The 22,458-nt window shown below is 41.4% G+C and overlaps 3 protein-coding genes across 4 annotated transcripts; 1 reads left to right on the top strand and 2 right to left on the bottom strand.

The window, feature by feature from the left end:
• Positions 1-1,101: 1,101 nt before the first annotated feature.
• tfip11 (tuftelin interacting protein 11) lies at positions 1,102-6,073 on the bottom strand. Its single transcript, XM_075469058.1, has 15 exons — positions 5,962-6,073; positions 5,293-5,500; positions 5,015-5,183; positions 4,743-4,899; positions 4,501-4,628; positions 4,245-4,406; positions 3,824-4,015; positions 3,483-3,662; positions 3,241-3,375; positions 3,054-3,157; positions 2,740-2,908; positions 2,352-2,595; positions 2,075-2,217; positions 1,770-1,935; positions 1,102-1,609 (listed from the first exon to the last, which is right to left on the bottom strand). The coding sequence occupies exons 2-15, from the start codon at positions 5,496-5,498 to the stop codon at positions 1,263-1,265; spliced, it is 2,502 nt and encodes an 833-aa protein (XP_075325173.1). The 5' UTR covers positions 5,499-5,500; positions 5,962-6,073; the 3' UTR covers positions 1,102-1,262.
• A 295-nt stretch (positions 6,074-6,368) lies between these two features.
• Positions 6,369-9,485, top strand: srrd (SRR1 domain containing). The gene is made up of 6 exons (XM_075468073.1): positions 6,369-6,624; positions 6,755-6,795; positions 6,897-7,096; positions 7,172-7,270; positions 7,631-7,782; positions 7,869-9,485. Exons 1-6 carry the CDS (start codon positions 6,476-6,478, stop codon positions 8,107-8,109), a joined length of 882 nt encoding a protein of 293 aa, XP_075324188.1. The 5' UTR covers positions 6,369-6,475; the 3' UTR covers positions 8,110-9,485.
• Positions 9,486-9,517: 32 nt separating this feature from the next.
• On the bottom strand, positions 9,518-21,193 carry LOC142382334 (clustered mitochondria protein homolog). 2 transcript variants are annotated; one of them, XM_075468070.1, is made up of 28 exons: positions 20,920-21,193; positions 19,358-19,467; positions 19,090-19,261; positions 18,366-18,503; positions 18,117-18,271; positions 17,871-18,025; positions 17,563-17,685; positions 17,334-17,466; positions 17,134-17,226; positions 16,889-17,055; positions 16,540-16,719; positions 15,989-16,426; positions 15,831-15,904; positions 15,634-15,738; positions 15,442-15,542; positions 15,213-15,365; positions 15,058-15,120; positions 14,716-14,948; positions 14,545-14,629; positions 14,242-14,395; positions 13,998-14,137; positions 13,094-13,174; positions 12,873-12,998; positions 12,632-12,741; positions 12,464-12,557; positions 12,246-12,371; positions 12,090-12,163; positions 9,518-10,957 (listed from the first exon to the last, which is right to left on the bottom strand). In XM_075468070.1, exons 1-28 carry the CDS (start codon positions 20,975-20,977, stop codon positions 10,432-10,434), a joined length of 4,167 nt encoding a protein of 1,388 aa, XP_075324185.1. In that variant the 5' UTR covers positions 20,978-21,193; the 3' UTR covers positions 9,518-10,431. The 2 variants fall into 2 exon arrangements, with proteins under 2 accessions (XP_075324185.1, XP_075324186.1); XM_075468071.1 differs by lacking the exon at positions 20,920-21,193 and adding an exon at positions 20,479-20,708.
• Positions 21,194-22,458: the final 1,265 nt, after the last annotated feature.

The raw sequence follows: 22,458 nt of genomic DNA, 5'->3' as shown, positions 1-22,458 counted from the left end.
CAGCTGGCCTGAGTCCTTGGATCTAAGAGCTCTGCTGGGTTTATATTCTCTGAACATATCACAGATGTATTTTGGGCCTAAACCATTCTGGGATTTGTAAACCATCAGCAGGCTTTTAAAATCTATTCTGTGACTGACTGGAAGCCAGTGTAAAGATTTTAAAACTGGTGTGATGTGTTCAGATCTCTTAGTCCGGGTTAAAACTCCAGCAGCAGCGTTCTGGATGAGTTGCAGATGTTTAATGCTCTTTTTGGGAAGTCCAGTTAAAAGAGCGTTACAGTAATCGAGTCTACTGGAGATGAATGCATGGATGAGTTTCTCCTGGTCTTTTTGGGAGAGGAAACCTTTAATTCTGTTGATGTTTCTGAGATGGTAAAAAGCTGCCTTGGTGACAGCTTTGATGTGGCTGCTGAAAGTCAGATCTGAGTCTATCAACACTCCGAGGTTACGAACTTGGTCAGTGATTGTAAGGTCCCGAGTCTCAAGATATTTACCAACGCTGACCCTCTTCTCTTTGCTACCAAACAGAATGATCTGTTTTGTCTTCATTTAATTGTAGAAAATTCTCTCTCATCCAGGTGTTTACTTCCTCCAGACACTGACACAGTACGTCTGCTGGGCTGCAGTCGTCCGGTGACAGAGACACATAAAGTTGTGTATCGTCTGCATAACTGTGATAATTGATGTTAAAGTTCTGCAATATCTGACCCATTTAGAAAGTAAGGAAAACAAAAAAAATAGTAATGTGCTTTAATAGTAAACTTATAATACACCGTTTTTATGTAAGCTTCTCTGAGCAGTATTTATTTGTATAAATATACATGTAGGCTATATATTCATTTACACGTGAATGCAAAACCCTACAAAATCCACCCGTCACATTCATTAATTAGGGATCCATCTATTCATTTTCTGACACTTACCTGTGACCGGGTCATAAGGTCAACAGCCTGAGCAGAGATGTCCAGCTTTACTTAATTTCTCCTGCCCAGAGGCCTCCTACTATTAATAGATTTATAAATATAGTACAAACTGTACAAATATAGTGCTTAAACATATTTTGTTAAGCTCTGATAGAAAAAAGCAGAAAGAACAAACACATACGCACATATTTCCTTTATTTACAGTTCTGACATTTTTAAAAATTTAGAAAGTGACGTGGGACAAATCACAGATGTACTGAAGCTAGATAAAAACCAAATAATTGCTCTTTATTTGAATCTTTTTACACTTGGTAGACCAAAGTATCAGACTCCCCGTGCTCACTTTGCCATATCTATCAGACTCTGCAAGGATGTAGGCACCCAAGTCTTCTCTCCCTGCACAAACACAACCCCTCTGTCTATGTAGATAACAATACGGCCAAATGTGTACAGCTGCTTTCCCTCGTGTCGTTTGGCCACTAAGGGCATAAAGACAATGTTGTTCTCCTCTGCTTTGGTCTGGATGAGATCTTTAAAGTTAGTTGGCACGCCAGCACTAATGCCTCTATGAGCCACACTCTCAGCATCCCTTCGCTCCTGCAAAGCTTCATACTGGAAGTCCTTTCGTCTCTCTGTCTGCGTGAGATACGCAATATTCTCCCTGGCTCCAGGCTGCATATATCCACCTGTGAATATGATGGAGAACAAGTGTTTCAGTATGATTTGGTAAAATAAGAAAAAAAAAAAAAAAAAAAAGAGAGAAAAAGATCTCAAGAACTCCATTTTGTCAATCACGTTTGATGATCATGTGTTTACAACGTATCCCTACAATGTGTGGGTACCAACCCATGCCTGAAGACACTGCACGGTTCATGATGTCCAAAGCTTCGTTGAATTTCTCCTTAACGAGGGGCTGCGCCAACAAGACGTCACTAAACATGCTTTTCCAGCCGAGGTACCATTTTGTGATTTCCTCATAGTTAGGACTGTTGCTCAGCCATGAACACAGAACCTGTAATCAACATGGAAACAAACAAGACACACAATTTTATAAAGATTGAATCAGGTCAATGATAAACAATAACAAGCTGGGGCTATGTTTCCATAACCGTCTAGTCTTAGTTTGCATACTTGTGAGTACATTCACTGACCTGCAACCATTTTGGGAAGAAGTTTTTGTCCAGAAGGGAGACTAGGCTGGAGGGGGAGAGCATGCCCTCCCAGTCCATCACCCAGTGAAATGGCTCCATCTGCTGCTGGTGAGGGTTGATGACCAGCTCTTCCAAACACAATGCTGAGGCAGGAAACAGACAATAACATGACAAAATATTAGGAATAGTTGGTAGAAGACATGATGATATAAGTGAGAAAGTTTTGAATAATATTCATATGGCAATATATTTCATGTGTTCACTAATGAAGACATACCAAGTTTAGGGATGATGTTTTTCACCATGAAGGCTTCCCATGCACCTGCTGTGAAGACATTCTTCCATGGCTGAAGGATGAGGCGAGCTGAGGTGTCACTGGGATGCCACCGCTGCAAAGCGTTGGATAGTTTGCTCCTAATTGGTGGGTAAAGAGGCTCTAGACGTGTTTGGAGCAGAGGCAGCCAAGGGTGGATCCAGGAGTGGATAGGAACTGTGTCAGTTAAGGGGTTCCAGTTATCCACCTATTAACGGGGAAAATTATAAGATGTTTACATGTAATAACCAAACTTCTGATGCTGATGAAAATATAGAATAAGTGCAATACACAAGCATGGGAGACTGTCACATGCTTGTGTATTGCACTTCATCCGAGTGTGCCAACTTGCCTCTCGCTGTAGTCGTGGTACAATCAGCTGCTCCAACAGGTTGTCCAGGATCCACGGGGGCAGAAGAGGAGCCCACATTTCCACACAGTCCACCATTGGCCCGACTATCCGAGGCTGCCAGACTGACACACTAGACCGCATCACTGGGAGCCACACCTCCCATAACAGTCTGTATCAACAAGGACAGAAAACATATTTCACAAACACGTTAGGTTATAAACAAAAAATCCTGTTGCTTGTAGCAATAAAAGCAAGAGGAAATATTAACTTTAACCCACTGGAACAGCTTAACACACATTTGCCATTAAACTGACCTGTGGTAAGGATCCGTGTTTGAATCTGGACCACTGGAGTGCATGTCTCTGGATTCAAGGATTGATCTCCACTGACCGATTTCCTCCAGACAATAAGTGCAGTCCTGGAAAATAAAAGTCCAAGAAGGGCAGCTCGATTATTGATGATTTAACACAAAAAGGGCGTGTGGTTTCTTCAAAAGAATACCTTCAGAGGGTCCCATGAGCAAAGTTTCTCTTTGAGCAATGGATGGACAACAGCTACAGCGAGGTCTGCCAATCCCATTATCTTGTATTCTTCATAGTAATCGTTTTGTAAGGTCTTGAAGATCCGGGCACACTCCTGAACAGAGAGAAGAAGAGCACATAAAAGAGAACAGAGTTTAAACTGCGTATGTCAAACAGCCTGATAACTGTGCTGAGTTGGTGTGCGTTCACTATAATATGAACCTGCAGGGTGGGTCCCTCCCCTGGTGCCGTCTCCCCAGAAGGAAAGCGTTCCACCAACTCCAGTACAGCCTCCATTCTTTGGATGGCATCTTGCTCTACATCCAGTCTGCTCTGCAATGCTCGTGACTCATGGCTCAGAGACACAACTACATCTTTTTCATGCTGCAAACGTCTGGCAGACTGCAGAAGATGTGGTAAAAGAACAGAAAAATCTTAAGAAATCATGTAGAAACTCCAAAACAAGCCCCAGGCTACTTATCTATGAAGAATTATTCTGCGTGTGTGTGTGTGTGTGTGTTGTTGCCATATATTTGTGAAAGAAATGCTTGGTTTCTTCTCACCTGTAATATGTCCTGTTCCGTGAGGTCTATCAGCAGCTGCAGGTTGTGCTCAAGCTCAGGGAGAGCAAAGCCAGATCCCTTCTGATCCCGCGCGGACATGCTGGGTGGAGCTTCATCAGGAACGCTGTGTTTGTTGGATATCTGACTGTAACTGTAGTACACCTTTTGCTCTCTTCCAGTCATATCTATAACCTAGACAGTAAAAGATATCAGGTAAATTAAATCAAAAAGCTTAAATGGCAGGCAACACTGTGCTTTATAATAATTGAAGTTTTTTATCTTCTTATTTTTTTACTTCAAGTTAAGTTAAATTAATAAGGGTTCCTGAAGCTTATTAAACATTGAGACCACACCATTGTACCTTTATTGTAATTCCAATGAACCAGGGTCAAAGAAACAGTGATACAATACTTAAACAAACCTTGACTTGCGCCAGCTCTCCTGCGGATGCTGCTGTTCTCCGACCAACTATTTTGCCTTTAGCCTTCAGCTCATCTGCGGTTTTGTAGGAATACTTGGGTTTCCTCTTTCCTACAGATCCTGCGGGATCCTTACGCCACTGTCCTAGTTCCTTCCGAAACTCCTACACCAGACATCAAAAATAACCTTATAATACCACTACATTATAATTTCAGGTATAAAATCAAGGCAAAGGCCATCTTTAATAGACACGTTACCTTTTCCTCCTCCTCCTCAGAGTCAACCACAGGAAAGTCCTGAAGACTCTGTTGGGTTCGCTCATTGCCATAAGCACCAACTGCTCCTTTTCCCTTGCGCACCTTTGCCTCAATAGGGTTTACAATACCTGCAGCAATAAGACAGTGCCATGACAAAGTCCTTTAACTCCAACACGTTCCCCCTAAAATAAAAACTATATCCCATACCATGTCAATAACTTACCCTCATCAGCTGTACCCACCTTGAGCATTCTTTCCCAGGCCTTTTCCTGGCTGGTATCCCATTTTCTGCAGAAGTTTCTGTCCAATTCCCCTAGTGTGCTTCTCCCAGTTACCAATACCTTGTCCAGACTGTATGCCACCTGCAAACCTCTGCGCCTGATGTCCACGGAAAGTACCCTAGCAAAACAATGCATTTTTAACGCATCATGCCATTGTTGCGATTACTTTGTTAAACTTTTTAAACTCAGGAATAGGAAATACATGCATACACACACACACAATTTTTTTTTACCATCTGAAGTTTTTTTGGTGCAGACCCGCGAGAAGGGGGAGGTGCAGGAGCATCATCATCGTCATCAGAGTCATCAGAGCCTCCTTCCTTTTGCTGCTGTTTCTCCTCAGCCGCAGTCTTACGGAGACCACCACTCACAAAGCTCACAGGGACAGTGTAGTCTTTAGATCTGGCAGGAACAACACAAGCGTTTTACACAAACTGTTGCTAATAGTAAATGTTGCTAATAGTAAATGTTCAAAGTGAACAGTGAGGCAACAACAAACCCAAAGTTTTACCTCTTGCCACCAAAGCTTGGCCTCTCGTCTTCGTCTGAATCCCTGTCAGCCCAGATACCATAGGTGGCCTGCTCCTTGGTTTGCCTGAATCTGCGGCGTTCCGGGTTGAACTCATTGGCCAGATCCCAGTCTGTAATCTCAAAGCTCTCAATTTCCACACCATCCTCCTCCTCCTCTCTTCGCCCATAAAGGTGGGACATAGACATCTCTGAAAAATAATAAAAAAATCACAGGACATTTAAAGAAGTTTGATTACACCAAATGATGAAATATACCCATCTCCGTAACATCAACACAGTGACTGAAAGTTAAGGAAGAAACATTGTTTTGTTTACATCTATCATGTTTCGATTATGTCCATTATTTTGGACTGGAGCAATAATGATTTTGTCTGTAGTTGCAGTGTGAGGTGAAGAACATTTAGGATTTAGCTAACGTTAAAATAAACTCAGAGACAAAGAAAACCTACTTTGGAATATGTAATCATAAAGTAAGGTAACACCGACTTTCACACACTGAACAGATCTGCCGCTTCGGAAAAAACACAGGTTAGGCTAATATTTACTAGCAAAAGCTAGCAATTGTTAGGCAATATCAAATCAATTACTGAACGCACACGAAGAATACTGCGTGCGGGGAAATAATAAGAATTTATTTGAACTAACTTACCGAAAATTTAGGGGGTTTCTTGTCCACTTTACAGATCAATTACTCATATTTCCTCAAGAGCTATTAAGAGGTTAGCCAGCTAACGAAGAAGACTTTTCGTGAAACGCACGAACGTACAAATACTTCCGGTTTAGTGGTGTTGCATCAAATATTGTATCCCCCCTTCAAATTTCGCTTTCTTATGAATTAAAGAATATCCGAGGGATTATGTATTTAGATAACTAATTTATAAGTTTTCTGTGTGTTACAACATTAGGCATTGATTAACGCCATTGAAAAAAGCCACTAAGGTTTTACCTTAAATCACAAGTGTCTACAAATGTGTTGACCAGACATTACTTTTCTCAAAATACACCAAGGAACCGTTTAATGATATGCAAATGTTGTCATCACACCGGAAGAAGACCTATGTGTTGCACTCAAAATAATCCCAAGTGTTACGGACTATCCAACTCTTCAAATGATGTATTTGGTGACAAATGTATGTGAACAAGACACGAGTTAGTCAGCAGAAATGTCAGATACCGGAGAGGGGTGGCAGGTAGCTCGGCGGCGAAAAGGTGCATCGAAGAAATGTAAAAATCATTCAGCGTCTTCGGACTCAAAATGTGACCAGGAGAATCTGGATGTCGGGCAACTTGTCAAACGGATCAAAAAGACAATGTAAGAAATTAGGCTCAGCAGTAACACTCTGACTATCATGCAGACACAGCGAAAACACACTTTCCCCACAGGCTTGTCCACAAGTCTAAGTAAGTCTCACATTATGACTGTTCATTTTCTGCCCCCACAGGTCTGATCTGAGATGTGAGGAGTTTTGGGGAGAGTGGAAAGGTGATCATGTTGGACTGCTGAAACCGTCATCAGTTATTTGGCTTTGTTGGTGAATAATTTAGTTTGTATGTGGGTGACTTTGTTTAAATACTTCTCTCCAGAACAGCTGCTGGTGGCAGCATCAACATCTCTATTAAGACTTCCAGAGAACAATGACACCGAGGACCAGCTGGAGGAGGACAGAAAAGACCGAGTCTGTCAACAGCTGGACTGTGTTTGTTACGGCCTTGGTTCCTTTTCGACATATGTCTCAGCCCGTTACCAGCTTGCCATGTTGCTGCTGCTCCTGGAAGCTGGACAGGTCAGAGGATTGGCTCTTTGGCATAACACACACTTAGGATATCCAGATTATTTACGTGTGTTTATTTCCTCGTAGATTCCTCTGCAGGACTGCTCTGTTTATGATCCTGCTTTCTCCCGTGGAGACATGGATGTTTTAAGAGAGTTGGGTCTGACTGTACTCACAGAAAATGAGGTTGGTTCATGTTTTTTTTTTCTTTTCTTTTTTAAGTGAGACACTGTTGTCAGATGTACAATATGGATAACAGTAGTGCCTTTTAATAAACTACTGCTACTCTCCCAAGTTGCTGCCATTTTGTAAACAAACATCAGATTCTGTCAGCCAGCAGTATTTTTTGTCAATTCAAACTTATGTGTTGTGAAGGTGTACTTATACACAAGAGAGGTGTTAGGGGGAGTAGATTAAACACATTTTCAAGCAATTTCAATTAGATGTATGATTTGATTTCCACTGCCTATTGGCTGCCTGAAAGATTATCGAATAAAAACTTACAAAATAGAAGAAAATAATAATCTGTCTCACTGTATTGCACAGGAGGGGAAGCGCCTAGTGACTAAGCCCACTCTTTTTTACATGATGCACTGTGGAAAAGCACTGTACAACAATCTCCTGTGGAGGAACTGGAGAGCACAGTGTTTGTCTCGTGTGATGATCATTGGAAACACCTTCGGTGGCATGAGGGAGAGGTTTGTACCAGACAGGCGCAAATGAGATGATGTTTGAGTAAACAGGAGAGAGATGAAGTGATGTTCGCTGTCTGTTGCACCAACAGGACCCTTGAGAGGGAGTTCAAGCAGGACTACAGGTACATCAGTGAGGCTGTGGATCTTTGTGAGGAGAGACAACTGCCATGTCCTTCCTGTCTGATAGATGTCTTCAGTGACACAGCACTCATCACCTTTCCTTCCAACAGCCTAAACAGACTCCCACAATCTAGTTGGACAGATTCACCTGAGCCACAGTACCAACACCGTCCTGATTTGGAGATAATACTGAGGGCTTCTCAGAGCTGAGCCAGAAGATGGATAATGGTGGACATGTTTATATTGTTGACTTTGATATAGCCACTTTTTAAATAAATCATATTGTTCTACTGAGCATCTATTATGGACATTTTATTTAAAGACTTCACAGTGATGGAAAAGGTAATGGTGAACATGTTTGATTAAGCAACTCAAGCCCGGTCCCAGGCAGTAATGAACCTTTCTTGTAGAGTTGGTATGACTAGTTTATGTCTTTGTTTTAACTTCTATACTGCTGTTTTTCCATGTTGTGCTCCATTTCTTCTCAGTTACATCTATGAATTTTGGCAATTTTAATACATTTCTTTAGTAAAATCTACTGAAGCTTGAATCCTGCATCATAGAAAACAGTCCTGTGAAGAAAAGCTGTACAAACCAAGAATCGAGAGTTTACTGCTGAACATCGACTAGACCAACACTCACTGCTAAATGTCAAATTGATTGTATAAGACAAAGGCTTTTGGCGCCTTTGTAGAGATGCACAGTGGAAGATGTCTCAATACCACAGAGTTCAAACCTGGCAAACTGGTGCAATAGCAAGTGATCCATGACAGTCAGAACGGGTCTAATTCGAACCCTTTGAACGGAAAAAAGAACAGATAAAGGCCTTGAAGATTAAGTCACCCACCGAACAGCCAATGAGACTGGCAGTCCATCACTGGAGGAGGTGAAATTAATTGGACTGTATATAATTGGACTTGAATTAGAATAATTTGCCTTCTCTGTTAAGGGCCTTTAGGTTACTGTTGTTGTGAATACGTACCACATAACCAACCAGAGCTGTACTGAGGCCTTCACATAGGTGACTGATGCCACCAAAGCGAGCGCTGAAAAAGACAGTAACTTTCTGGCCTCTCAACAACATCTGACCGCACAAAGATCCGACTGTTAAATTCCAACGTGCTGGCAGTCTACCAGACCGCCCCAAGAGATGTGCAGATCTTCATAAACAGCTGTGTCAGCAGAAGACACCACATATGTGGACCAGATAGCTACACTGACCACTGGCGAAAGACCACCAACTACCTGCTGAAAAAGACAAAGGATGGATTTGTCTAAAGCTCTAAAAACCAGCTTCGAACCCACCAGACATGGAATCTCCAAAGGAAACTGAGGAGAGAGCCTCCTCAAGAAACTCTTTGCCCGGGACCTACAGACACAAGCACAGGCCTGAGTTATGGGGCAACTTTGTCAATGGCGGATGATTGTTGTTTAGCAGATGGTTTACCAAGAAAGACATTCTTTTTTCCCAAATGCGTAATGTCTGAAATACAGTATGACAAGTAGATCCCAGCTTCTAATGCTTCCTTTCACGTAATCCAAGGCTCAAACAAGGAAGAAACTTTGATACGTTTTGTTAAAAAAATAAAAATATATATACATAGAAAAAAAAAAAGACTCCCTTCAGTTTCTTTATTCTTATTGAATTTCAGCAGTTGGCTTTTTGGCACAGCTTTATTGTTACATTGTGGTGGTGTTTCCTGTGTTAACACCCTTCAGGTTCAACTTAAAACATCTTACACTCAGTGAGTCTTTAAAATTCAAGATTCCATTCATTAATCATAACACAACACAAGACAACATCAGCTGGGCAAAGTTGCCTATAAGAAAATACCACTCGAACAAGAATAGCCCAACAGCAAGTGGAAGTAGAAAAAGGAAAATATGATGGGGCAGAACCAAAATGAGGATGTGGGAGGGCTTTACAGCTGCATGGAATGTCCAAAGTACTTGTTCCTCTGTTTGAATTATGTGAACAGGCTGATGGAAATCAGGTAAAAACTGTTCTGAAGTCTGTTTGGGGAAAAAAAAAAAAAAAAAAAAAAAAAGCCACTATTAAAATACCATTTGGTTGTTTTCTCATGTCACCACTGATTACATCATACACAGCCTGCATTTAAATCACATGGTATTCTACCACGCTTAACAGAAACATGACTTTGTTTAAACTTAATGGGAAGTTATTGGCTGTTTTGTTGAAATCTAAATTTCAACGACAGTGTAAAAAGATTCATGCCTTTTACACACACCACACTCATGTGCATATTTAACTGGAAGTGAAAAACAAAAACAAACAGGCCTAAGAAGTTGATGTCAAAGAGGAGAGAGCAAATGTACACCAGGTGGGGGAAATTTAGGCTCAGCAGTACTGCCCTCTCACATCTGTGACAGTAGAACATCTGCAACATAAAATAATACTCATTCTCCTTATTAACTATGTCTTTCTCTACTTTGGATCACATTACATATTGAGTTCCATCTTACAGCAGTAACTTTGGAAAACTAGGCAACAACCACTTTTGTGCAACCTCTTCACTCTTCAGTGGCTCCGTTATCAGCTACACCATCTACTCCATTTACTGCTTTGCTTCCTTTTCCATTGGCTATGGTTGGTTTTGAAGTGACAACATCTGCCCAGCTCCTTTTACCTTTGTTGTCCACATCTCCATTTATTTCACCATTTTCCTCCCCTGAACCTGACTTCATCTCATCGTTTTCATTTGCCATCTCGACCCCAGCATCTGAAGCTGCTCTGCCACTGTCTACATCAGTTTCCTCCCCATGTTTGCTTTTCCCAGCTGGCTCCACCCCATGACCGTTAACTGAGACTGTTGCAGAGGTGTCTTCCACTGGCAGCTCCTGCTCGCTGTTGTTCTCCGTTGCCGAGTTTCCTCCATCCTCAGCTTCCTTCCCGCATCCTGTTTCTTCCTCCAAGCTTTTCTCTCCTTCTCGTACAAAGCCAGAGGTGGCGGGCCCAGTAGTTAGTTGGATTCCCAGTTCCTTTGCTGCTGCCGCCTTTCGCTCCAGGTGTTTCTGCTTATACTCCTGGAATCTGTCACTATGAAAATACAATGAGGTCATGGCTGGGATTTCACAGGAGACAGAATATTGAAATATGCCGAATACAATTAAAAAATAATAATACTTGCAGTCTAATTTATGCAGAGTTGTTATCTAAGTTATTCCATTATGTAGTATATATATATTAATTTTATCATATGTATCAGAAACAAGAGGTAGTATGTTTTTGATCTCTTGATTAGGGAAAAAAAAAAAAAAAACTTAAGAGAAAATGTAGGCACCACTGACTGCTTGAAAAATTAGATTTATGCTTTGAGTCTTATTTCTTTTGTTTGTTTTTTTTATGGGTTGTACAATCAAGAGAAATAATAAGCAGGTGCACCATATGAAAATATGAATCGCCAAACTGTTCTTATGTGGTTTATTGCTGATATAAGCAAGGCCAAGCAAAATATGTCTGTATGGCCTAATATGTTGCTTCAAAACATCAATATATTTAACATATAATGAGGTTTTCATTATGCCATGCTATCACAGATGTAAGCGATTCAACCTTGCACTGATAACAAACCAGATGGTCCTTCTCTTGTTAGCACAGAGGCATCCATTACTCGAAATAAAAGATTACAATTTTTATTCTTTAGACCACAGGCAAGGTTTTCCCTTCACCTCTGTCTATCTTAGGAGCAGAAAATGTGCCCCTGGATCGTGTTTGTGTCGTTTTCTATATTCTTGTTTTGTTCCTGAGCCAATACTGTGATTTTTTTTAATTAAATAAATAAATAAAAAAATTAAATAAATAAAAAAATAAATAAAAATAAAAATCGGTTGGTTGGGAAGCTAACTTATATCCGGTCATGTTACTGACTTGTTGCCATTTAGCCCAATTAGTTGTGACGTGTTCCATTATGTTTTTCTTATTCCTGTTCCAACTTTTCTGAAATGTGTTGCTTAAATTCAGAATTAATAGAAATACAAGTATTGTCAGGTTCAACATTTAATATACCGTCTTTTCCCTATACCATAACCTAATATACGCTATTTTCAGTTGAATAATGGGTTTAAGTCATTCTTTAAATAATAAATATCAGTTTTTTTTCCCCACTTTTTATTCTGTGCAATGTTACAGTTATTTTGGAGTCAGGCTTCATCTTGTAGAAAATATTTACCTCTGTGTAATCCTCCTGATCCCTGTAACCAGAACCAACTGCTCCAGAATTGTGTCAGATGTTGGGCTCAGACACTGAAAACACAGACGACAGCAAAGTCAGACACATTTTCCTTTTCCTCTATAAGGACTTATGGACTTGAGTTGGTGCGTGTACCTCCACAGTTTGCTCGGTACTGTCACCTCCTGCCTGTCTGAGAGTGCGCTCCACCTTCACTGCCTGCTTGGTTATGGTGGACAGGAACTCTTTGCTGCAGCGCGACTGTTGGTGATCCTCCCCAAACTATGTGAGAAAAATTCTCATAAAAAGGTGACTTGAACACACAACCAGTCCACCCTGCATTCTCTCCCAATCTCTGTTACACATTTACTAACCAGTGAAGTAAAGGCAGTGAGGGCCTCTTTTTCATGCGTCATAGCACTTCTGTAGTCACCCTTACTGCATGTCCACTGGGCCAACAGGTGCTGACTGCACAGACAAATAAAAGGTAAACTAATCGACTTTATATGCAAACTTTCAATGAGCTATGAATGACATTTTACCTGAGAGCAGTATGCAGGTCTGTAGGGCCGAAGAAGGAAGTGTTCAGTCTTAGGGCGTTCTTTAGGAACCGTCCTGTCTGATCTTCTGTCAGCAACAAGCCGAGACAGCTCTGCAAGGAGACAATGGGAGGACAGTGATCTTCGAAAAGAGTGAACATTGTGAATGAATTTCTTCTGTTGTCCTTTGAATGGTTTCTTTTCTGAACTTGCGGTGAACGTGATTTAACTGGCTGTGACCTACATCCAGTGTTGCGATGTATGGGTGGTCCTCTCCGTGGACTGTTAGCAACAGCAGACGAGCTCTGAGGAAACACTTTTGAGCAAGGGTTGTTTCCCCTCCAGCATAAGCATACACACCCAATAGAGCCTATGTATAACACAATAACACAACATTAATCACACTTTGACAAATGGACATTATATATACACATAAATATATTTTAGATGCGTAGCTACACTCACATATTGCTGAATAGTGTTGGGATGGTCAAAGCCAAGCACCCTCTCGCTGATGACCACTGCTTTCAGCTGGATGCTGCGGGCCTAAACATCAAAGAAAGTCAAAGTGATGACAAAAAATAAAAAGCCATCTTAATAGACTATCCGAAAATAAATGCAGACATTTAATCAGATCACTGATTGTTGATGCACTGACTTGTAAGCAGCATTACAAAGTTGTTAAGGTGTAACTTATTGGAACTAATCTATCTAAATGTATAAAGAGTGCGATTAGAGTAATACAACAACGCATCATAAATTACAAGCAGATTTCTTTTTAAAGATCATTTGAATTTTACGATTAAAGTACTGTATTTACATAGGCCGTATTACATCGTTTTATCTTTCAAACCAGAAGCCACGCACAATTTGGATCAACATATTCAAGAAACACTATTTCAATTCTTAAAAAATTTTGATAAAGGGCAAAGGTTTTATTTTATTTTATAAAAATTAAATCAACCTGAATAAAAAAAAAAAAAAAAAAAGTGTTGGAAGACAGTTTTAAGAGGTCTTAGGTCTCCAGAGGTTAATAAAGCACTTTACCTGTCTTGTTGACCAATCAAAGCCCTTTCCAGTATAAGCCCAATTAATCTATTCCATGAACACCTTATTTCAAACAAAGCGCATCGGAGGTATAATCATCATTTTTTCCGAGGATATTTTGGCATGTGGACTGTAGAAGCTGAGGACTAAACCACTGAACTTCCAACTAGTGAATAACGGCTCTCTTTTCTGAGCCCCAGGTGGGTTAGAATGTGTCCCTATACTGTACTATGAATTAATTTAATGTTAAGCTATTACCTTCCACCACTGCTAAGTACAACTGTCTAATAAAGTATGAAGGGTGGTGGAGTAATGGGTCTACCTCAGCCGTCTTCCCCTGCAGGTAGGCCACCTTGGCCAACAAGCCGTGACAAAAACAGGCTTCAGCGTGCAGATCATCACACACTCTACCAAAGAGGTAAACTGCTTCCTTCAGGTGCTCGTGGGCCTGATCCAGCAGACCTGCAGTTGGGAGATACACAACCATTTTGAAATCATGAAATCACTCAAATTTGTTCAAAAAGATATGATGGGCATAAACACTGCAGTCTGTTTTGTTGGCCTACCCTTTTGAATGGAGTTCTGTGCAGCACGATATGCTTTTAAAGCATCCACAGTCGGCATCTGAATCTGCTTGACTACAGGGAAGATGTGAAGGATGTCGTCCGGGCTGATGGGAGCTTTATTTAGGTTGTCAAGGGAGTAGTCTCTCAGTCTCAACTGATGTAGACAGAGAATCAGAATTTTGGTGGTTTTATCTGACAGCTAATTCTGTAATAACTGTATACTCAAATATACATATGTGCTAGCCTGGTGTTTTACTCAAACAGGCTAATAGACATGACATCCATGTTTCAGGTATCTGTTACCTGTACTCCGGTTTTTAAACAGAACTCTCTGAGCAAGGAGAGCTTCTGAAGGCCATAATGTTCCACCAGGTGGTTTGGGCCGGAGCTGTCAGAGATAAAGAAAAAGGTTAAACACTGCACTATTGCATAACTATCATAAGGGAACTTCTAGCAAAGACGGCATGTTCTAACCCGAGTCTGTCAGAGATGTCATATGTTTCAGCAGCATCCTGGCAAACCAGATTCCACAGCTCAGCTCCTGTCAGCATGCTCCAAGGAGTGTTCTCAGAGACCCCAGCCCCGCGGCCACGCCGCCTTGACTTTTTCTTACTCTCCTCCCCAACTTGAGCGGGCATGAAGTGGGGAACCAATAGGCAACAGAGGAAGTGACTGACAGCTGCAGAGAGACAAGGCACATCCACACCCTGCAAAGACACGACAGGGGGATATACTTTATTCTTTCTAGGGGACGTGGATCCCACACCTGCTGCTCTACCACCACCCAACAGTAAGGTGTGCGAACAAAATAGGCACCTGGAGGAAAACGTTGAACACTCTCCTTGCTGAGCGGATGAAAATTTCTCCAATCGCTGATCTCTGTTGAAAACAGAGAGAGGAAATAGAAATCACTGTTAATAAAGGAGTTATAATAAATGGTGTTTTAAAGTTAGTTTTTACATAAAACAAACCATTATATGCCTCAGATGCTCCTTGTGCTCTGACTGGGTAATGGCCTTGATCAAATGCCCCAGGTACCGGAGATTGATGCCTCTCTGATGTAATGCCTGTTTTAAAGAAGCACCGTCCATCGGTGCCTCATTGCTGTGTAAACAACACTGCACCTGCAGACACAGACACGCAAAATTATGGTAACATACAACATGCCTGTGACAACATACTAACACAAAAGCCACTCACAAAGGCTGGTATCTGGTGTGTGATGATGAAAGCTGCAGCTTCCCTCAGTAACCTCTCCTGCAGTTTTGTTGATGCGTTTTCCCCGGGAGGAAAAGATATCCCTAAACACAAAGCAGCAAAAGTGTATGGTTTAATAACAGACTGGAATGGGTGCGTGTGTATTTTATGTGAATGGGAAGTTAGTGTGTATACCTGGAGAAAAAACATTTGGGTTAAAGCGCATCTCAAAGATGATATCACTAACTGAGCCCACTTCTTTGCACGCAGCTCGTACCGCATCAGTGGATCGGGAATCACCTGCAAGGATGGAAACGTTTGTCTGGAATGAATGTATGTATTAAATATAATTTGCATTTCCATTCATATCAATGTACAAAAACACTTCTTACAAGCTGTTGCACATTCTTCAAAACCTCCGTTTTCGTCCAACTTCTCTCTGACGTGCTCAGTGAATTGACAATGTCTAAAGATAATAAATAAATCAATCAATCAGCAAACACCATGAAAACTTTAAAAACTAAAGTATTTTCTTTTATGTAGAACTCACTTGTGTTGGATGAAAGCTTGTACGAGTTCCAGTCTCAGTCTACAGAGGCTATGAGGAAAGCTCTTAGGAAGCCCACAGTTAGAGTGATAATTCTCTGGCCAGCCTTCTTTCTCACAACTCTTCTGCCCCTCATCCTCTTTACAGCTTTTGCTACTCTCTTCATCCCCAGTGACTGTCTGATTCGGTGTCTCCACCTCTGGACAGAAGTTGGCATCAGCTGGGAAGCTTCTGAACACATCCAGTAAGTAAAACCTTCCATCGGCTCCCAGCAGCCCCTGAGCATCCACTGAGGTGAACAGTGGGACCTGGTGACCATTGGATGCCACAACAACATGCCTCTGGAGGGAAAGAGATTTGGCTGCGTGAGCTAAGAGTGCCAGCAGCCGTCTGCGATGGGGAGACTCTTGGGGTCCTGCATTCACCCCGTAGAGCAAACCTCTGAACAAAGAAAGGAGAGAGGCCTTTAGCAGTAAAAACACTAAAATGTCTAACACAGCTCATTTTCTCAGGGGGACACTGATCTTGTCATAAAATAAGATATAAGGGAGTACCTTGAGGCAGGAGTAGCTTCCTGATCCTGTGATGGGCCTTGCAAGCCAGGAGCCAGGCCCTGGGCAGATAAGCGCACTCCTCTGTAGTCTACAATGGCTGTAGGTAGAGTGTGCAGCCCCTGCAACCCATCTAAATCACTGTAAGCCTGTACTCCTTTAAGCTCCAGCCTCTGAGCCACCCTGCAAACACAAGATGATTGATAATGGAGCTAAACCTCTTTGACAATAACCCTACAATGCAATAAGGGACTACGGTATTTACTGTGGACCATATGTGTACAGTTAAGAGCAAACTGCTTTACAACCATCTTGTCATGCTTCGGTATGTGTGTGTGTTGTCTGCTCCCACCTGCGACCCCTTTCACCACCAAAAGCAGCACTTGTGGCCCCCTGGCTCATGAACAGGCCACTCCATAGGAAAGCTGGGTCCTCCGGGTTTCCATTTACTGGTTCAACAAATCCATCAACAACATTCTCTGCCCCTTGCATGACAGCCCTCACAAATGCACTATTAACCTGTGGTCCAAATAAAAGAGACGAAAAGGTGAATGCCCCGATGTCCCAGTTAAGCAACATCCCATTGTTAGTACTTACTTGTAGCAGAGCTTTGTCTCTCTGCAGCCTCTCCTCCAGACTTCCCTGTGGAAGATCTCTAGCTGCTTGTAATTCCTCATTCCAATCTGGAACCTATATATAACACACATAAACAATTCCACATGTAGCTCCAAGTAATATAATGTCCAATAGCAAACTACTGCAAAGGAATAGTAACAAACTGATGTGCTGTAAATAACCTGTGATGCTGCCTGTTCATCCACCCCCATTCTACTGAAGGTGTTTTTATGAGAACGAGAGGTACAGGGAGGCCCAAGCCAGCTCAGGGTGTGGTAAGGAGTGGGCATTGCTTCTACAGGCGGTTGCTGAGGCCTAAAGTAACATAGAGAAATAGGAATAATCCATCTACATCTCACCCCTCTGCTGAGATTATGGAAAAATATCCTTTATGCAAGGATACAATGTTACCTGTTTTTTAGTGTGGTAAAGGTTTGCTTGAATGCAGGGCTGATGTGACAGAGCAGGTCGGTGAAACAGTGACAAACTGGGGAAGATTGTGCAGGACGAGGATCAAACACATCTTCTGTAGACCTGTAGATGACAAAGGGGAAGAGGAGAATAATTCTTCATGTTAAAGTTCAATAACTAATGTCGTCATATATATATATATATATATTTTATTTAAAATATGTATCAAAGGAGGGGGGAAAGAAACAGACAGCTGTAGATTATTTTTGCTTTATGTTTTTATAACAGTTTGCCTAGAGTTTCTTCACCTATTGAGAAAGAAACCTTTAGGACAGGATGTGATATCATAGCGTCGCCCCTCCGTCGTCAACATCGTGATGTACATGAAGTCCCCTTGCATCTTTCTGTGTCCTGGAGGTGGGTTCCAACAGCTGAGTGACAGGTCCCTCAGGTAACTGGGGGCCTGATGAGGCGAGCATAAAGACAATGTGTCAGTACACGAGTGTTTGGTTAAACTAGCCCAATGCTCATTCAGATTCTTGGTATTAACACACCTCCGGTTGAGAGCTGTGTGGCAGTAGGGCCATGAGAGGTCTCTCTGAAGAACCAGGTAGGAGGTACTCAGGAGGAGCTCCATCCTGGTTGGTTGATTCTGCTTTTGCGTTGATTAAAGAGCGTTTCAGGCTCTTTACGTTTGGTAAGCTAGAGTCTGCACCAAACAGAGAGGGATTTCACAATGAGTTAGATACTACTTTGTGTCCTTTTGTTGCCTTCTGGTGATGATGCAAAGCTAGGGTGTTTACCAGGTGTTTGTGCATGTATAAGTGTCTCCAGTATGCTTGGCGAGCGTCCTTCTCTCAGTGCATCCTGAGGTCCAGATGCTCTCAGCAGCTCCACAGCACGAGCCAGATGAAGCCTGGCTGTGTGGGAGGTGTAAGGCTCTGGAAAGACATGTATTGGTTAACATGAAATTCAGACTGAGCCTCTTTATGAAAGTCACAGTAATGTGGGAAAGGTCTAATGAAGTTGTGAAAATTAACAAGTCTGTAGACACAGAATGTTCAAAACAAAGACTTCGGGATAATACTATCCACTTATAGTGAGTGTCTTACAGGATGAGAGAGTTTATATGTACAATATTAACTGTAATTGTCAAGTTAGTAAATGATGCATTGCGAAATATTTGTTTAACTGATTTAACACCTATTGGGAGATAAATTGATTTCTTGGTTGGCATAGTTTTAATCTCTGCACCAATAGACATTTGTGACTACAAAAGCTTTTTGCAAGAAAAGTTAAGTCATCTGTTTACATTGTGTTTAAAAACCCTACATGTGCCCTGTGTGGAAGTGAGTTAGTCTGATGAAAATTAAAATGTGGATTGAACTATTCTTACTGAGATCTTAAGCCTTGAAACTACTTGCACCATAGTATAAAACATCTGTCTAGTTACAACAGCTGTAGTAGAATCTAAAGTCAGAACTGGGGCACACAGTTATACAATCAGTTATGAATTCAAAATGCCACCTTCCACCAAGCGAATGATGGCCCCTGCTTTCAGGCCCTTGATGGTTTGCAGCTCAGCAAGGGGATCCAGAATTGCACCAGCTAGTGACAGAGACAGGCTGGTGCGTGGATGCACCTCATTCCTTGAAAGCAGAGTCATTAATGCATCTTGAACAAGCCAAAATCCGTGAGCCTGTAAATAAACATCAAGAAATGTCCTGCTGTAAACCTGCCTATTTGATAAAAAAAAAATTATACATTGTCTCTGTTACCATTGTCAGGTTTGTACCTGTAGTTCAAATGGCTCTACCCCTGCTCCCTGGATCTTCACAGGGAATGGTGTGTTGTCATCTCCCTTAATACCAACGGCGTCATCTCCACCAGGCAGGTTGATTGCATCTGTATGAGGGAGAAATTAGATAAGCCAAAATAACTGAGAAGAATCCTGCAAACCACAAAATATTTTTTGGTGTTCTCATGCCTTTTCCACATTGCATTCCTTTAAAGTTTTCAGCCCACAGTGACCCTGAAAAGGCCTTGATAGAGGAATTCTAAAAAAGGATTATTGTATAATCCTGACATGTCATGCTCAGATTTAATTATCTGTTTTTGGTGTTCAGTCTACCAATTTCTTATCTGGGCTGAATAGTGTGTGTGAAACTGCCAGGGGGGTGAGGCGCTTGAGAGTTAATTCATGAAAAAAGAAAAAGAAAAGGAGAAAAAAAAAAAGCGACACGAAAGGAAAGTGGGGTGTGGCTACTATTTTACAAATACTTGTAGAACTAGAGGCAAAGCAGGACTGAGCGTGTTCCATAAACTGAAGTGTGACTAAACCTGCTGAATTTGCCCTCCTGTCATCTCAGGGTGAAGGGACAACCACACCCAGCACTGGCATGTGGAGACAGCTAAATTATATGATAAAGAAAACCTAAAGCTTGGCTGTAGTTTGTAAAGGTGCAACAACAATTTATTTGCACTTTTGTCTGATGGCGGTTGTTCATTCTACACTAGATCCTCAGTTCTTGCTGTTGGTCTGGGACTACTTTAAAAGTGGAAAGCACCCAATAAATGGCTGTTAGCGATTGGTGGAGGAATTTCCCTCCTCCCTTCAAGCTTTAAGCCATCATTTGTTCTCTTCAGAAGCTACTGCTTTATTACAACAATAAATAAATAGATTGCTCTTGAAAAGTGAGAAAAGTTTTATTTGGCACTGAGCCCTGAAACTGGTTTGCACCATAATCTAGCATGCAAATATAACGTACTATTTCTCATACAGTAATAACACAAAATATTATTTGTTCATTATAATGACACAACCTGACTATCATAGCATTGTGCCAACAGATTCTTATTCTATGAGGAAGCACCTCAGGTTGGTCTAATCTGGAGAAGAACAGACTCATACTCTACCTTAATTCAATCATTCTGCTTTCTAGATGGGGAGTGGCTGATATGAAGAAAGGTAAAGAGAGTGAGGGTGTGAAAACAGCACAGGAAATTATGCAGTGCAAAATAATGATGTGGATTTTTTTTTTTTTTTTAATTCTGTTCAAAGAGCAAGCCGAGTTGTGTTAAGCATCACATAAAATCCCTCCTTTGAGCTTCTGTAAGGATTATAATTAAGTAGAAACAATATTTTTCAACAAGTCTTGTGTCTGCCTGAAGTAATGCACCATAAAAGCTGCAAAATGCACGGCAGATTCTCCAAGAGGCAAGAAAGTCAGCACCAGCCATGTTCAGAGCAGCAATGGAGTGCCAAATCTCCCACCCTCCCTCCCCACATTCTCCAGTAAGGAAGGCACCAGGCGAAAAAAGAAGAGAACAAAAAACCTCACTGTACAGTTTACTTACCAGGTTTGACTTGATTCCTTCCTCCTCCTCCTCCTCCTCTCCTTACTTTGTCCTTCATGGCTGTGTGTTGAAGTTTTTGCTGCGCTGACTTCTTTGTGCTTTAAGTTGCTTCCCTGCAAAGTCTTGCTTCAGACTGCTGGAGTAAATGTCGAGCTGGACTGTTTGAGAGCCCAGGAGCATGTAAGTAAAATCCTGACTGTTCAGGACCACGACTCCTGCCTCTCTCTACCAGGCAAACTTAGCTTATCTGTTCTCACTATGTAAAAAGAAAAAAAAAAGCCACTCCCTCTTATTGCTCCACACAGGCTGCCTCACAAACTTTGTTGGACTGGGTGTGTCTGTGTTGTAGATTCACTCTCTCTTCCTCCCTCAGGCATGTTTCACTCCTCCCCCAAAGCTTTGGAGTAGGCATGAGAATTAAGCACATAGCATTCAGCTGTGTTTTGAATCCAGTCAACCAACCCCACTGCTTTTGCGATTAAGGATTTCATGTTACAAATGTGGACAATCATTTGGTGCCCCTGTGCACACAAGTTTAAATGGCAACAAAAAAACATAAAGAGTAACTAACTTTGAACAACTAATTTTCCTCTACACCAGAGTCAAGCAGGTTCTACTGGTGCAGCCACCATGTTGCAACTCTTCAGTGATGACCTTAAAGTCAGAGTTTGCAGAGATGCAACCATAACTTAATTCAGCTTTCACAAATGGGTGTGACTGGGCATGACGTGGTTATTCCTTGCTTTTGAGAGGTCTACACCTATTCCACATTCACCACATACTTAAGCAACATTTCAGGCAGAACAGGGTTTGGCTAAACAGGTCACTTGTGTGGTGTAATTACAATAACAGGAAATGGAAGAGTGAAACAAACAAACAAACAAAAAAACGAAGATATTGCAGAGTTTACTCACCAGACTAGAGTGTTGAAAAAGTTACGTATGGTATTGCTTGACCTGCATTACCTCATGACTGAGAGTCACAACAATCAACCACAAATACAATACAAAGTATTAGAAAGTTACACAGATTGATTGTGTAAAATGTAAATGAGTGTGCGCGGCTATCAGATGAGCTTGATGAAACGAGCACTCCTTGATTTTGCTGCAGAATAACAATAATCAAATTCATATGACAAATTCGTGACGTCAGGATTTTATTTGGGGGCGGGGGCCTAGTGATGCGGTGTGTAATGTTGCCTACACGTGTTCCTCGTAAATTTAAGCTTTATCAAAGGAGTTCAGATCTATGACTTAATTAGTAATTATTTGGGGTGTTTTGGTTGATTTTAAATTTAAGGGGTTATTAGCTACGTGTTTTATTATCGTGGAATACTGCTCTGAAGAAAATTTAAGAGTTTGTTAATTAAGAGTAAACGCTAGCTTTTACTGTCACTAGAATCTCTCTTCATGTTTCTTATGACATAAAATCAGTTTAGTAAAACTGGAACTCCTCATAAAACTTATTCTAAAGTATTGTTTCCATCATAAGCCTTTATTTTGCTGTTAGTGGTGTTTTGTGACCGGTCATCTGGTAATT

This window comes from Odontesthes bonariensis, chromosome 6, assembly GCF_027942865.1.
Source record: "Odontesthes bonariensis isolate fOdoBon6 chromosome 6, fOdoBon6.hap1, whole genome shotgun sequence".
Taxonomy (NCBI): Eukaryota; Metazoa; Chordata; class Actinopteri; order Atheriniformes; family Atherinopsidae; genus Odontesthes; species Odontesthes bonariensis.
Note: the sequence above shows the minus strand (reverse complement) of the source record. Positions and strands in the feature narration are given on the sequence as shown.

Excerpts from the sequence above, each read along its gene's own strand:
- srrd (XM_075468073.1), top strand. The coding sequence starts at position 6,476 with ATGTCAGATACCGGAGAGGGGTGGCAGGTAGCTCGGCGGCGAAAAGGT. Across the intron at positions 6,625-6,754 it reads AAACGGATCAAAAAGACAAT|GTCTGATCTGAGATGTGAGG; the intron begins GTAAGAAATTAG and ends CTGCCCCCACAG. Across the intron at positions 7,783-7,868 it reads TTCGGTGGCATGAGGGAGAG|GACCCTTGAGAGGGAGTTCA; the intron begins GTTTGTACCAGA and ends TTGCACCAACAG.
- tfip11 (XM_075469058.1), bottom strand. The coding sequence starts at position 5,498 with ATGTCTATGTCCCACCTTTATGGGCGAAGAGAGGAGGAGGAGGATGGT. Across the intron at positions 4,629-4,742 it reads CCTGGGAAAGAATGCTCAAG|GTATTGTAAACCCTATTGAG; the intron begins GTGGGTACAGCT and ends TTATTGCTGCAG. Across the intron at positions 2,218-2,351 it reads AAACATCATCCCTAAACTTG|CATTGTGTTTGGAAGAGCTG; the intron begins GTATGTCTTCAT and ends TTCCTGCCTCAG.
- LOC142382334 (XM_075468070.1), bottom strand. The coding sequence starts at position 20,977 with ATGAAGGACAAAGTAAGGAGAGGAGGAGGAGGAGGAGGAAGGAATCAA. Across the intron at positions 19,468-20,919 it reads AAGGAATCAAGTCAAACCTG|ATGCAATCAACCTGCCTGGT; the intron begins GTAAGTAAACTG and ends TCCCTCATACAG. Across the intron at positions 12,999-13,093 it reads CCAACACTATTCAGCAATAT|GCTCTATTGGGTGTGTATGC; the intron begins GTGAGTGTAGCT and ends TGTTATACATAG.